Source organism: Pezoporus wallicus, unplaced genomic scaffold (assembly GCF_028554395.1).
Source record: "Pezoporus wallicus isolate ANWC-B61680 ecotype Strahan unplaced genomic scaffold, APGP_CSIRO_Pwel_v1 contig_2871, whole genome shotgun sequence".
Taxonomy (NCBI): Eukaryota; Metazoa; Chordata; class Aves; order Psittaciformes; family Psittacidae; genus Pezoporus; species Pezoporus wallicus.
The window spans coordinates 1,753,144-1,769,130 of record NW_026640775.1 but is presented as its reverse complement, the minus strand read 5'-3'; the positions used below and the strand labels follow the sequence as shown (position 1 = coordinate 1,769,130).

General features: G+C 39.4%; 1 protein-coding gene across 5 annotated transcripts in view; it reads left to right on the top strand.

The window, feature by feature from the left end:
- The window catches only part of LARGE1 (LARGE xylosyl- and glucuronyltransferase 1), a 278,062-nt gene that overhangs the window by 245,151 nt on the left and 16,924 nt on the right, over window positions 1-15,987 (top strand). For all 5 annotated transcript variants that reach the window (XR_008973630.1, XM_057420472.1, XM_057420469.1 and 2 more), the window contains 2 exons: window positions 9,652-9,815; window positions 14,090-14,368. Coding sequence is in view for 4 of the 5 variants with exons in the window: in XM_057420472.1 (XP_057276455.1) it covers window positions 9,652-9,815; window positions 14,090-14,368 (443 nt within the window). In the remaining variant the exon portion in view is untranslated. The remainder of the gene's footprint in view (window positions 1-9,651; window positions 9,816-14,089; window positions 14,369-15,987) is intronic.

Genomic DNA, 15,987 nt, shown 5'->3' with positions numbered 1-15,987 from the left:
AACCATCCCACTGTCTTCTGAAAGGAGTGGGGAATGGTGGGAAATCGGAGATCAACATTAACTGGAAGAGACTGAAGCAGGAACGAGAGAGAGAGAGAAAGAGCACAATAAGAGCAAAAGCACATGGAGAAAGAAAATCTTCTGCAAGAGTGAGAGGCTTTTAGACAATCAAGTGAACTGAATGTGATAAAAGACCACTCTGACCATCAGAGACGTCAAGATACAATAGACAGGGTAGAGGGCAAGAGATGGAAAGGAAAAGGGGAGTGAGACATTAAAAAAAAAGACAAGCAAACAAAACACACCTTCATCAGATTTTAAAAGTTCAGGTTAAATTTATACTGAATTCCCAATATGTTGTCTAGGTTCGAAAAGCATGAATGCAGTCACAGACTCATTGCTTTATTTTCCAGAGCTCTGTATATCCTTATTAAATAGATTTATTCCAGACATATTGCTGGGTAGCAGCATACAGTGAATGCATTTTCTTGCTACTTGAAAATGGCAGCCCTGAAAGTTTAAAATGGCTCATTTTACTGAACTTGTATCTAGTTGACAGACACTGGAAATGACTAACTGATCAAGCCTGTTTCTTATTCAAGACAAGTAGAACGCAATATGGTATATGGTATGGCTTGTGTCTGAAAAAGAAAGATAACTCATTTTTCCATTTATAAATAATTAAAAAAAAGAGATACTGAAAAAAAAATGAGCTAGACATACAAAAATATGTAAGTCCTAATTTGTCAAGAGGCACCAAAAATTTAACAGCTTTCTATCAAAACAATCAGATACATTAGAAAAGCTAACTTCAGATAGATAGCTTAAAACTAGTCACTTAGGAGAAGACATTGTTCTTCTAACTTATCCTTGATGTAAGCTCCTCTCTAAACTTGGTTAAGTCATTTTTACTGTAGAATACAAAAACTAAGTTTCAGCTCTGAAGTTACGAGACCCTAGGAATAGGTTTATTGCAAAACCCACTCTCTCACTGTGACACACACAGTGTCACAGGTGTCCTATTAAAGTACAGTACATTACCACAATATATTGCAGGATAATCATTAGAAGTAGAACATCTTGTAAGGTGAGCAGGGAACCTCTGTCATTCCTCCCACTGCAAGAACTGGGGGGCATGAAGTGGAAACTGCTAGTAGCAGGTTCAAAACAAAGATATTTTACCCACGATGTAATGAAGCTTTGAGCAGGAGGTAATGTTGCTAAAAGTATACACACGCTCAAAAGTGACTTCTCATGGAAAGCAGATTGGTCAGGAACTGTTTAGCTTTCATGTAGAAAGTCCTTGAACCACAAGCTCAAGATCAGGGGAATGTTCTGATAATGCATCACTGTACACTCGTCCTGCTTTTACACTCCTCTCTAGGCAGCCAGGTCACAGCTGGAGGCAGGCTGCTGGGCTAGATGGACCTGTAGTCTGACAAGAAACACCCATACATTTCCAGTTGGATTCCTAAGCATATATGTTACATAAAAGGCTGTAATTCCTGTGAAGTAACATATGTATAAAGTAGAAATTGCCATTTGGTTTATCTCATTACCTGTAATTTTTCCTTTCTTTGAATTGAGACTATCAGCCCAAAACCACAGTTGGCCTTTATTGTGCTAAGCATTGTATATGGGTAAAAGGTGGTCCTCCAGCTGCCTGTGTTTCTCTGCTTTGTGCACAGGTGGACAAAATATTAGAATATCTCTTCTTGTTTTATAATCAAAGATAATTACTTAAGCATTGAATGCGCTGAGCCGTGTCGTTGAAGCAGAGGCTTAATGTGAGTCTGTCACTCACAGTCTGGCTGTATCAGAATCTACCCTTAAGTTCTTGTTTCGATATGTCAGCCATTGTTTTCTTCAGAATGCAACCTGTAATTAAGGAATCTCATTTGTAATTGAAATAATGTGGAAAGGAAGTATGGCAGTGGGTACCATTGGACTGGTTCTGTTAACTGTAAGGCCCTTTACACTTCTTACCAGTACTGAGATGGCCTTAAAGTGAATGTAGATTATGTATCTTTACTTTTCAAGGACTGTTTACATTGCTAGGGAGACATAAAGGGGCATTAGTTTAAAAGGTAATCAGACCTTACATTAATATCTCTCTGTATGTATGCACATGCATCTATGCTTAAATATGTGTCTATATGCATGTCTCTTCTTTTAATGTTTGCTAAGGACATATAATACCGCAGATTGAGTTCTAAGAGGTCTAAAGGCAGTCTTTGGATCTTATACTGCACAGTCCTGACCAAGACAGCTCTTGATCTTCAGTGCACCAAACAACACTGTTCTAAGGTTCCAAAATATTACAAATGGGAATGAACAGAACAGATAGGGTTCTGAAACTTGAATATTGAAGGCAAAGGAATACAGATGTGGTAATTTTTCTGTTTATGTAAAAATGCTTATGTGTATGTCTGTGTGTACATGCATGTTTCATCCTTTCCTTGAAAATGTCAAGCAGAAAGATCCTGTGTATTTCAGGGACAGGCTGTGGACAGGAGCCTGCCACATGCTCCCTGCCATAGAGCAGTACTATAAGTCCCTGTAAGTAAACATGTGTTAAAATGAGAATACCAAGAGCATACTCTTCTCTGCAAATTGATACTACAATCACACCTTTGCCTTTTGTTCAGATTCTGGGTGGGAAATACAGAATATGAACCAAATCCTCCTGTAAACATAGCCATTGTCTCAAGTGGCCTTTGGAGCACCTACTTAGTCACTCCATCCTAGTTATTCCATGCTATTTCTCCCTTCTCAGTCCTTCTTTCTTATTTTGATAAAATGCAGAAGATTTTAGGGAAAGCCACAAAGGCAAAGCTCACAATGATCTCAAATTTGAACATTTCTTATTGGCCTTTAGTGCTTGTGTTCAGCATTTCATTCTAAAGGACCTAATGTAAAGTCTAAAATATTTCAACAGGATCTTCTCTGTACCAGCCTATCTCTGTAGTTACACTATGAGATAGATACTGAAAAGCCTGATTTTAGCACACAGGCCCACAGTCAACTCGTAAAACCTCTTTTCCTGCAGACAGTTTCTCATCAGGTACGTCTGCCAAAGCACTAAATCTGAAGGTTGAATGGGGCATCCCCTATTAGTGAAGCTGTGTCCTGATACAAAGTCCAGAGCAAGATCAGTGGGAAGTTTATCACTGTTTTCACTCAGTTTAAGAAAAGGACAATAGATTCCCACTGGAGAAGACTTTCAGAAAGCACAGGACAAAAATCTCAGCATATTTTTATTTACAGACTTTCAAAACAACAATACAAAGAAACAGTGTAAAAAAGAAAACACTTGTTTGGGTGTATACTTACTTACTAAACGTGTTTTTACTTATTTACTTTTTCACGCAAAACCAGGGATTCTTAATACTAGCAAATGGCTGTGCATGCCAGTTGGTAATAGCCACCAGAAGAACAGGAAATTCTATCAATGTGGCACATGCTAGAAACTTTACTAATCTAGCAATTTTTGAATGTCTAAAAATAGCATGCAAAGGGAGCTTCCAAATCAGTATCAGGGCACTGAACGTGTAGTCAGACTGATGCTTTGAGTACCCTTTACTTCTGCAGAGTTTCATCATTTCTAGGACTGGGAATTAAAGTTACTATTTTGTGGTGAAATGGTCTTTCTCTAGTAGTAACAGGTGGTTTATGGCAGTTTTGAGGTGAATTCCTGACTTCCCCAGCTGTGTTGTTTCTATTATTATAACTGTTACTGTTATTAAATGCTGAGCTGGTAGCCCATCCTGTTAGTTGCCTGAAAGTTGCTGTTATACTGCTTTCAATGGCTTATAATATTGATAATGGGGATCATGTGGATGGGGATTTATTTGGGTTTTTTTATGCCGTGCTGGTTACCTCTTTCTTTCTTTAATTTTTAAAGTGAAACATGGGGAAAAGATTGGGAGGGATTGCCCACAACACAGGTTCTGATGACTTCTTCATGAAAGTACTCCACACCTTACAGAAGGAACTGACTTTTGGGCTCAGAACATGTGTTTTGCCAACCTGGTGAGAACTTAGGCTAATTACAATGCTGAAAAACCCTGGTTTGCATATTGTTGGTAATGTTTTATTTGACTTTAAGAAGGCTCAGATCTCTGGAGACTCTGAAAGAGATTTGGCAGACTACTTTTGCGTAAGAACCACTGGATTAGAAACAGGACTGGGACTGACCATGAGACTTGTCACACAAGAAGGAACAGGGCTAGAAACAATCCAGGATAACAAAAGCAAAGAGACCAGCTTTCTTTCATGGAACTGGGCTGCCAGGGAGGACTGGGAGCAGCTCAGCCAGGAAGGCTTGGCAGGGACCTGGGGAAATCAGAGGCAAAGGATTACCATGATCCAACATCAGCAGCTGAGATGAAGGGAATTTGTAATGCACATATACAGAACTGTCTAAGATGTTATGCGTGCCTAAAAATTGGGTTCTTAATTGTGTTGATTATTTGTGGTCAAGATAAGACATTTAAGCAAGAGGGTTAGCTACTTCTTACATGCTGCATCAAAATTCCTCTTGCTAGGTAGGCTTGCTCAAACATTATCTTCTTTGTCCTTAGCACAGCTTTGTTTCACAGAAGGCTCAATTTGACCCGTAGCAAATGTACAAAATTTTATGGTGTGGGAGGAATAAAGGTTTAATTGACATGGGATTAGTCTGGCTTTTATTACTAATCATTGAAGAAGCCAGAAGTACTTTATGTAGGTCATCCCAAACAAGATTCAGTGAATGCTTTTTCCTCTCAACATCATCATCTGCTTTGTTTGTGCATGCTGTAGGCAACAGTTAATTCACACACATTGAAAGTGCTAAATGTTGCAATCCAAATTGCCTACTGGTGGGAACTGGGACAGCTACACAGGAGGAAATGAAACTGCTGCAGTTTATAACCAGATTGTAGTTTCATCCCAGGCTGGTGTTAGTTCTCATCTCAGCAGCTAAGCTGAGTTGATTTTGTACTATGAATCTTAACTGCATACAGCTGGGAGAAGGAACCATGATCTGAAAGGTAGTTTTCATCTAAGCTGCTCAGTTCCTGTTGTGTTGGCATGAATATCAAGTGAGTGACTTAAGCCTAGTGTCATCTCACCTCACCTAAACACTTGATAGAGATGCCTACATTAGTGTTTCTGTCCCCTTCCCCAAGATCTAAATGGCTGCTAGACACAAAGTGTTTCTTGTTGGTGGTTTTTTGAATATCACTAATCCCTTCAAAATACTTCTGATCCCAGATTTTGGGTTGATCTCAAGTGAGATGAAGTCTTTTTGATTTTGGTGGGGAGTAAATGGTTTCTGTGGCACAGCAGTTAAAATGAGGCCAATCACAAATTTGCTTACACTAGGAACAGCCTTAGGAAGGGAGATTTATGAACAGACTATCTAGTTTGCTGGTGAAAGGTATATGTCGTGTGCCATGTATCATATGGGTCTACCATCGATCACATGGATAGAAAACAGCACCTCACCTCATACAAATGTATTTTAGACAAGTAGACCTGGTGAATCATGATGATTTATGACAGAGTTAAATACCTTCTGGCCTGCCTGTGCCACTCTGGCCAGCCTATCTTCAAAGAGCTTTCCCTGAGATGAAGTCTGATCACCTGCCACAGCTGGTTGCCCAGAGAAGTAACTTAGTGTAGATTTCTTTTTATCTGTTTTTCTCTTTGTTTTGGCACAATGAGTGTCATGGCATTTTTATTGCCACTTTATATGCCATTTTTATTTCCGTAACATCATGATGCTAATGAGAGCACTTGTTTCCCACTACAGTATTTCCTAAGAGAACGTCTTACACAGCCTGAAAAGAATACATTTTTCACTGTGATAGTGTTTCCTAGAGGTAATGTTTCCCACATGCTCAGTGGCAAGTAGCCTTAGCATTGAAAATCTTGTAGAAGCAGTGAATCTTATGCTAAGCAGGTACTCACTTACGAGAATACATGCTGTCACTCTAAGGTTAAGAAGTCTTTGCTATATTAGGCATATTGTTGTAAGTATAATGGAGGGGTCCATAATGAGGATGCCGTATTTTTATCAAATCCAGCTGATATTTTGATGGTGCACTAGTGCACTGTTTAAGTAAGCATCTGTTTGCGTAAGTCGTGTCAGCATTCCCATTATAAACACATCTTTTTCAGAAGACATAATGTAGCGGCAAACCTTAAACCAAGCTGTAAGCTCTTTGTCTGTAAGTAATGGACCTCTGCAATGTGCATGCTATAGATAAGATTATATCACTGGAGAAATTTATGTGATCATGTAACTGAAAATTAATATGAGGTAACTCAGAAAGATTTAACGATATGTATGTGTATGTGTCTGTCTCAGACAATTCACTGTCTTTTGCATGTCACACATCTTTAACATTCTTCATTTTAAATATGAGTAAAAAATGGCATATGACTGCGCAATATGTATGTATAGGTTCTGTGTGTCTCTTCATAGTAAAGAGGAAGCAGGCTTTATGTGTATGCGATACTGGGGCACTGGTGTCTGAATGTATATATGAATATACATATGTATATAAATGAAGGGAACAAAGAAAGTGAGGGAGGGAAAAAGGCTCTTAAACTGCATTAAATGTACGGCACCCTGCTGTTAGTCCTGATAATTTGTGTAGGTCATACAGCTTGCTTCAGTGAGATAGCCTGTGATCTTACAGGTTTTGCTGGACCAAATCCAGGGTGCCTAGCGTGTCTAGCATTGCTTCCAGCAGAAGAGGTATTTTCATATGGATAATCACATACTATTGCATTCCAGGGCCTGTTGCCTCAGCATTGCAGGATAGCTCCATCCTTAATGCAGACTGCTTGACACATATGCAGAGGCAGTGCTACAGGCCAAGTCTCAGCCTGTCCTGTGCTGGTTTTCCCACCTGAAGGAGCACACCTCAAGCAAGCTGTGTTTTCCCAGCCTGCAGAGCATGGCTCCTGAGGTAGCCTAGCAGTTTAGGCTCGTGGTATAAGTGGGCAAGGATTGCACAAGCATTCCTGCAATGTGCTGATGAAGCTGTGTCTGATCCTGCCAGGTGATGTCTGCATATTAGGCAGGGCTCTCTGACAGGCTGTGCTTGGGCTTCCCCATGGCAGCCTGCCTGCACGTGAGAGGAGGGTGCTAAGGGCAGAGGCTAGGGTAGATAGGCAGCACATCATGCACATGGTCCTTCTGGGGAATGCTCTCTCCAAGGGTGGGTTGTGTTTCAGCTCTTCTCCTAAGAGAAGAGGTGAGACATGGCCATCACTTGGGTCCACCGCTACATGGGGTACTGAGCATGAGTCATGTGAAGTGCCAGTGAGAACTTTGCAGACCATCAGCATAACTGCAGGCTCAGAAAAAGTGTGACAGGACAGAGATAAAATCCTGACCCTACAAGATGCAGAGGAAAGAGCAAGATTTCTCCTGCCCTGTAGCAGAAGGGATCTTCTGCTGTTTGCTGCTCTCCTTCACCTCCATCACCAACTCTGTGACTTGGTGAGTTTCACCATCTGGGGCCTCTAAGAAGCTGTGTCTCCTCTTCTCCCACCCAGGGCTCTGTAGATTGCAAAGCCATAATTTAGCCCCAAATGTTACTGTTTAACTCATAATTAAGTATTTATATCCTCTTAGCTTGCAACCCAGATGTAATCTGATAGTCATTCAGTGACTGCCTGATTAATAGCTGTTGTGTAATTACAAACTTCTAGCCTGGTCATTTATATATACAGCAGGATAGTAAGGTATCCCTGAAATGTGCTTTGCTATTGTCTTAACCATTTAAACTTCAATTATCTCCTTGATAATTCACTTAAGGTCATACTAGTATCTCTTTTCAAGGAAGAAATAGAAAGATGCAATAGTCTTTCTAATCACTGTTGTAATTATTGGGTTTAATTCAATTACTGTTTGAATGTGACTTGGAAAAGAAAGTACAGGCTCAGCTGAATGACAGTTTGTGAAGTAGAATCAATGAAACTCCAAGAATGTGGAAAAGAACTCCCAATTTCTATTCCACCAAAAGAGATCTTGATTTCAATAGAAGTTTTGCCTGAGTAAAGATTTGTCAAGATTTGGACTCTCGTCTTTCTAAAAGCAGTCTCTCTTCAGGGATGTTTTAAGATCTGTGCAGAACAAAAGCACAGAAGAATGAGAGCCTGATCCAAAACTCTTTGAAATCAAAGGAGATACTTCCATTATTCAAAAGAAGATTATAGAGTGATGTACAGGAAAATATCAGGAATTATTCCATCAGCCTTCACAGGAAAACATTCATCTGTAAGCATTATTCTTGGTGGCAATCATTATGCTTATAGTTCCAAGAACAACAGCTCTTCTTAGTACAGTATTAGAACAAGAAATGTCTACTTTTTTTTTTTTCTTTTGAAGGTAAGGAAACTATTACTTCAACTCGTCCTGAACAGGACAAAAAGAAGAGATTTTTAAATAGAAATGAATGTCTGTAATTCAGTAATCTGTTTGTTGCATGAAATGCTTTTGAAGTGCACTGTGATTTTTATCAAAACTTGTAAGATTTCCATTAAATTAATCTTTTTCTTATTTACTGATAAATATACAATTGTATTCTTCTTATAGGATGCTTTCTAAAAATGAAATCTAAAAACACCTTTATTAATAACATACATTTCAGAGCAATACAGACAGAACTCTATTTGACCTGTTAAGACCATATGTTATTTTCATCTTCATTACATTTTATAGTACATTTTACAGCAGATTGATTTTTCCTTTTAAATAATCTAGCTGGATGGTTTCTTTAAAATAATACACTTCAGGGATGGAACTAGGCAGCTGCATCGACCTTTGGTCAGTTTTTCTCTTCCTTATTTCCTCAGAGCTAAGCTTTTATTCTCTTAAAGCTACAGGTCTAAGTGACTCAGGATTGAATTGCTCTGAGATGCCCATTTTAACTTTGAAGGGGCTTGGTTTCCAAGGGAGAGAAAACAATACCTGTTCTCTGCTAATCCGCCATCCTTTGGATTTCTCAAACTAGGTATCCAGGAGCATAAATGCCATTAGAAGTGTAGGCTTAATTTTGCAGCTGAAAGAATATTTTCATTGCAAAATTGAACTGGTGCAGATACATAAATCTCAAGAGACAGAATAATGATCAGTTAAAGATGTTTCTTGCAGTTGTCTGTCCACGCTGCTGGCAGCAGTTACTATTCTCCAGCAGAGGCAGCAGAATGGGAATTGCTCAGTCCAGGGCATTCAAGCTTAATGTGCTGCTGAGTTTTGTCTACTGAAGCTGTATGTCTACGAGTAGTTTGAAACACTGCTTCTAGTAAGGAATAACATCATGCACCACATTGGAGTGTTAGCTCTGAAACTTGGGATTATGAAACTTTAATCGTTCACTGTTTCATTTCTGGTCTGGATGTTGAAAGTATGTAATGCAGATAATACATATGATATCTAGACCATAAGACAATGTCTTATGTCTGCCTTATCAGTTTAGTTACAAGTGCTTTCTGCTTGTCTCTTGTCCAGTGACTTGCAGGAGCAGTGCTACTCTGTATGTTTCACTTCCGCTCCCCATTGCAACATGCTGCACATTGCCAACCTCATTCATTCTGATTTACCAAAATAATTACAAAGAATTTATCTTTATGTCCACTCTCTCCTTACAGCTCCAGAAACAGTTGTCTGAGCTGGATGAGGATGACTTATGCTATGAATTTCGTCGAGAACGTTTCACCGTCCATCGCACTCATTTGTATTTTCTACACTATGAATATGAGCCTGCTTCAGACAATACTGATGTAACGCTGGTGGCTCAACTTTCAATGGACAGGTAGGGAAAACCTCTTGTTCTCCTGAAAGCACGACACAATTAATATTTTCTCACAGAGAAATCCAACTGTATAATGCTTTGGGGAGAAAAAAGACTCACTTCTATAGAAACTTGGATGTCATATTGTAAGACCTTTCTTGAATTAGGAGTAGCACGGGTAAACATCATGCAGACATTCAGACTTCAGCTCTGCAGTGCGCACACGAGTATGGGTAGAGTTCATGAGAGGCTGAATACTAGAGCTGCAGGGGTTGTTACCTGTATTAGGAGTTATGAAGGGGTTTTTAGAAAAAGCAGGAGTTGTTTGTAATAGGGTTAGGCAAGCAGTTGTAGCTGATGAGGATTTTACACTCTTTATTTCCTCATTAGACATTTGCTTTCATTGCTCTTTTCCTTGCAGAAAAGCTCAATTGCTGATTTTTCTTACAGTGAAAATCAAAACTAAACATTTTAGTTTCAAATTGGGAAGTTGAAAATTAAACTCTTTTTTAATGCACTAGTGTGAAACATAAGATCTTTTGAGTGGAGTCACTGCGTTTTTATGCAAATGTTGATTTTCAGAATAACATTTCTATTTTAATTCTTCTGAACTTTATGTTCTGGTCTAAAGTGAAATTTTTGCTTGTATTTCACTTGGGAAAATACGAAAATTTTCACCTGCATCTTTCTGATTCCTACCACTGCAATTAGTTGCCATTTTTCAGAAGCCCCGGATAAGCCAACTTTGTGAAATTTTGAATTGTCAGTCTCCTTTTTCCTTCTGTTCCTCAGTTTTAATCTGGACCAGCCTTTGTAGTTACTGGTATGAGAATGGGTTACAAACCAGGTCAGATCTCCTTGAATATTGGCTAGGAAATGATATTTCATTTAGCATAGCACACACAGAATACAACAAACACGATCCGTGAATGCCACCACTGCTACAGTAGCAGAAGGTCAGCAATATTCCAGGAGGGTCAGAGAAAATCAGATCAACAAAACATTAACAGCCTGTTTTAAAATAAGCATGAACGAATGAGGGCTATTCTCTTTGGCCAGTGCCTCAGCACTGCAGCCTGCACGTTGTGTTATGATTTGCTCTGCACATCAGTGTCTGTTCTGTTGATTTTGAATTGAGGAAACATTTCTTAAGTGTTCACAAACCTTTGAGTAAAAAACTAAAGAAATAAATTAAGCCAGGCCCTGAGCGAGTGCCACAGTAAATTAGTAAAGCTGGTGTGTGCACATGGTATACTTTCCCCCCAGAATTTAATTCAAAAGAATGAGCTGGGGCTCAGTGCTCATTCACTGGCACTGATGCAAAGTTTGAGCATCTGTTTCCCTTTCTGGATTCTCACTGGGGCACATGTATTTACTGATAGACAAGACCACACATTTTTATTCAGGAAGAACAGGCATCCTGATACGTGCAGGAAGAATCTGAAAAATCTTCCCTGCTTCTTTGGTGTGTTGCTCTAAATTATTGATTTGAGTTGGAAATACCTTTCAGCTAAAATCAATGAATAATACCATACCAAAGAACTGTTTAGCTGCTTTGTTTTCTTTCACATCTTTCAGATACTTTTTTTTTCTCTTCTTTAAACCACTTTTATTAAACTCCTCCAGCGTAGCTGTAGACATTTAAGAATTGTGTCTCAGATGTAAGATGGCATGTACATAAACAATGTGCTATATGCTGCATTCCTGCATTGTTCTTTCAAATTATCATCCAAGATGAGGAAAGGCAAAAAAACAACTCCTGGTTTCTCCAATTATAGTCCTGTTGGATATGAGACTGACATGACTGTTGTGACAGGCTTGTATTTGCCTATGCTTGAGGAATGGAAGAGGGGAATGAGGTTTAGGAGCTAACATTAATTTCTTTAGGTAGAAGTTTTGAGACCAACCTCATTCAGTGCTGTTCCTTACTGGTTAATTGTCACCTTTTATACTGATACGACATTTTCTTGAATAATGGCTTGGTTGCATTGCTGTGTGTTTCATGCTTCTTTTGGCTAGGCAGCCTTTTTTAAAGGCATGGCATGTACCTGGGATTGAGAAAGCAGAGTGGGAGTTACAAAAATAGGAGACTGGGAAGTGGACAGGAAAGACATGATTATCGTTACACCACTTGACGTGTGGGTGAGAACGAGTAGTAAATTGGTTGAGTATCCTTAAGAAAAGTGAAAACAAAGAACCTCACAAAGTAACTGAATTTCATGAAAATTCACTTGGCTGAAACAGATCTGTAAAAAATTTACCAACTAAATGATGACCTCATTATTATGCAGTACAGCAGTACATTTATTTTCTCTGGAGTCCTTAAGAGGATGCATTCCTCAAGACCGCTAACAAAATCGAAATTACTCGGTCGTGTTGTGCTTAGAAACTCATAATTCTGAGCTTTATAGTGAGTGAGACTACTGTAACAACCTACAGAGGGTAGATTATCGAGCACCCACCCAGCAGTCCCTGCATCAAACTCATGGAAGTGGAGCCTGTCAGTGAGAACCCTGCAGCAAAATGGAGTATTCTGAAGGGCACTAAGCTGTCCAGCTGGAAATTTATACCAGCAAAACCCAGTTTCCACTTAACCATCGTGAAAAGCTTTGCAAGCATTATCAGGTGCGCCATTTAGATAAGTTATGTATGCCATTTGTCTGTTGCATGGAGTCCTTGAAAGGCATTTTGCTGCATTTCTTGCTAGGCAAGTATTCCATTTTTTAAAGGCTGCCCCTAAATCTGAGTGCTGATAAAGTGGAATCTCCTGCTTAATAGGTTTCCAGTAGGTTGGAAAAAGGAAATAAAAAAAGTATTTTTCCATATTTATTATTTGTACAGTCAAAAGCCTAAAGCCTTCGCACACTTTTTAAATCTTTTTTATTGATTTGTGTTTGTAGTTTGGCTGTATGTTTCAGGCTGATAATAACCTTTGTTTCAATAATAGATAAAAAGAAAATAATGTACCAGGTGTAGACTAGCAAAGGTAATATCTCATATCTAAGAAAAATGATTGTATCGTCTTGGATGTCATCACGATCATTCAGAAATGCAGGAAAAAAGCTATTAATGTTAAGTCGGAATGTGTGTTTGCTGGTATATCATTCCTTTCTGCTGCAAAGCTTAGATAGTCGGAGGGGAAATTATTTTCTCTGATTACAATGATGCAGAAAAGTTTTCTTGTATTCTGTATAAATATTCATAGGAACAATCTAGTAATGTGGATTTGGAAGGGAGAGAAGATAATCATGTTGCATAGTCTACTCTTCCTAATTTTTAATAGAATATCTGACTGGGCTGCATAGGTTCATTTCCCTTTGTATTAACTCAAGAGGCTTTCTAATCAATCCTTGCTGTATTTTTGGGTGGCATATCTTAATCTCTAGGTAATTTTCTATAAATTACCCAAAGTGCTTAAAAGATTTTGACCAGCCTGGGTTTGATTTACATTTCTGTATGAGATCTTTTGTTGTCATTTTCATCAATAGTATTGTAACTGCTGGAAGTTTTAAGAAATACACATCGATGCAACCTGTTCTGAAAATGATTTAATGACATTGGAGATACTTCTAGAGCATATACAAATTAGTAGCTTAAACGATGGTTTTGTCTGAAATATGATTTTGATGTTCCACAGTAATGGTCTCTCCTTCCTTCTCTCCTTACTCCCTACACACAGTAGATCCCACTTTTACCCTTTGTCTGACAGTGAGGCTTCTTCTAGTCTATGCAAATGTCTATATTCCCTTGACCTGTTGCTTTTAACATCTTTCAAGATCCAACTAACTGCCTCGAAAAATTCTGGGGAAGGTTTTCCTAAATAGGAGGTAAAATGATTTGTGTGTCTGTACATCTTTCTCTTCCACAAGAGTACTGTAGTATGCTGTAAGTAGATCCTCATAGATAGAGCCCTGTAACTGCTCAAAGCTCGCATCAGATGAAGTTGTATCATCCATGTGGGTTTTCCTGCAGCGTCAGCACTTAATGCAGCAAGGATGGTGTTGATTTCACCTAGCTTTAGGTATCTAAGTTGTGTTTGTGTGTATCTAAGCTAGGGACATCTCTAGGTTTCCTTGTATTCAGTGGAGAGAAGCAGGCATATCTAGGGTGCCACCCATGTGTCTAGAAGGAGACATCAACTTACATGAGGTTAACTGTGGTATAGAAATACTCATCGCTTTCCACAGCATATGAAGTGACTCTCACTTAGAGACAGATACCTGCATTGATGAACCCAGGCAAAGGGCCCCGGACAGGAAGACAGCTTTTTCTTATTCTCACCCTTCCTCTTTCAGGCTCCAGATGCTTGAAGCCATCTGCAAACACTGGGAAGGTCCAATCAGCCTGGCGCTCTATCTTTCTGATGCAGAAGCCCAGCAATTTCTGCGCTACGCCCAGGGCTCAGAAGTACTTATGAGCCGCCACAATGTTGGCTATCATATCGTGTACAAGGAGGGCCAATTCTATCCTGTGAATCTGCTAAGGAATGTGGCCATGAAGCATATCAGCACACCATACATGTTTCTGTCCGACATCGACTTCTTGCCCATGTATGGACTCTACGAGTACCTCAGGTAAATGAACAGTGGAGAAATTCCCACTATCACACGCATTTTTAGCCCCTCCACACCCCATCCTTCTCATACATTCCCAAAACAATGCAATTTGAGCAGAACTGGAAGAGGCAACTGGTAGATGTTTAAGTGCCTAGCAAGCTGCAAGAGTTTTTTAGGGTAAAAGGCTGTAACTGGAAGGAAAGCAGTACAGTTATGAAAGAAAATCTTGGGTCTAAATGTGAGCCCTGTTAGCCATAAGAGTAATTCCCTCAGAGCAGCAGAAGAATCAATTTGAAAATTGAACTGGACTAAGTGTTATTAAATGTGCAAGAGCATCCTGTATTAGCAGAGATGTGAACTGGGCAATTTGCCTAAAAATCTGTGGTTCTTAATGTCAGTGACAGAAAAAACACATTCAGAGCATTACTGAACTTACTGTACTCTGACACTCTTAATCCAGTTCTGTAACTTGAAAAGAGGGAGCTAGTCTAACCAGCTCAGAAATATGACTGCAGTGCCAGCACCTGTCAGGGCAAAATGGTTAGCATAAGGAAACTGGGAAGAGTAACCTCAGTGTGTATTGCATTATAATGAATGTGAGCAGGTTAGGCTGAGCAAGCTACAGACCTCTGATCCATTAACTGGGCTTTTTTTAATAAAGACCTTTTTCCCCTGCAGAGGCTGGTCATTTGAGGCCAGCACATAGAGCAAGGATGACACCCTGTGGCCATACAGGAGGACTTCAGTTCCTTAGTTCAGTTTGCTTGTCATCTCTGTTCTAATTCGGCAAAAGTTGATCAAAATGTTCCTGTGAGGTGATACTTTTCAGTCCATAGGTCCCAGGTTCTGGAGTGTAAAGGGAAATATGCATTCTGGTACTGTAAGCTTATGGAGGAATTCCTTTGTTTCAGGCTTAACAATTTAGTAAGGAGCTTCTCACTTCTCCCTCATATGGAGAATTAATTGCCTTTTTTAATGTCTGTGTCCATGTACACCGTTAAATTCACTGTTGAGAGAGATGTAGAGTAGGTTCCAGGGATAACGTATAGCAGCCTTCCAGAACCTAAAGGGGGCCTATAAAAAAAGATGGAGACAAACTTTTAGCAGGGCCTGTTGTGATAGTACAAGGGTTTTAAATGAAAAGAGCTGACATAAGCAAGAAATTTTTTACAATGGGGTTGGTGAAACACTGGCACAGGTTGTCCAGCGAGGTGGTAGATGCCACATCCCTGTAAACATTCAAGGTCAGGTTGGACAGGGCTCTGAGAAACCTGATGTAGTTGCTTACTGCAGGGTCCCTTCCAAACCAAACTATTCTGTGATTCTATGGCTTTAAAGGCACTGTTTTTGATAATATGATGGAAGTTTTCTCACACTGTGTCAGCTTGTTTCCCGCTTAATTTAAGGATATTTCTTTTCTACCTGTGCTGTCAGGACTCCAAAGTAATTCTGTCCCTTCCACACATTAGTTGTCTCAGGGTATATGTAGGGACAGTTGTTGTTAGCTTCTCTGTTCTTCAATGTTAGTGTTGCGTATTGTTACACTTTTCCAGATTGATGCTGGACACAGTAAGGATGGCATCTGTTGATACTGGCATGTAGTACTAAAAAAGCAGCTCATTCCTTCATGCTGCTTC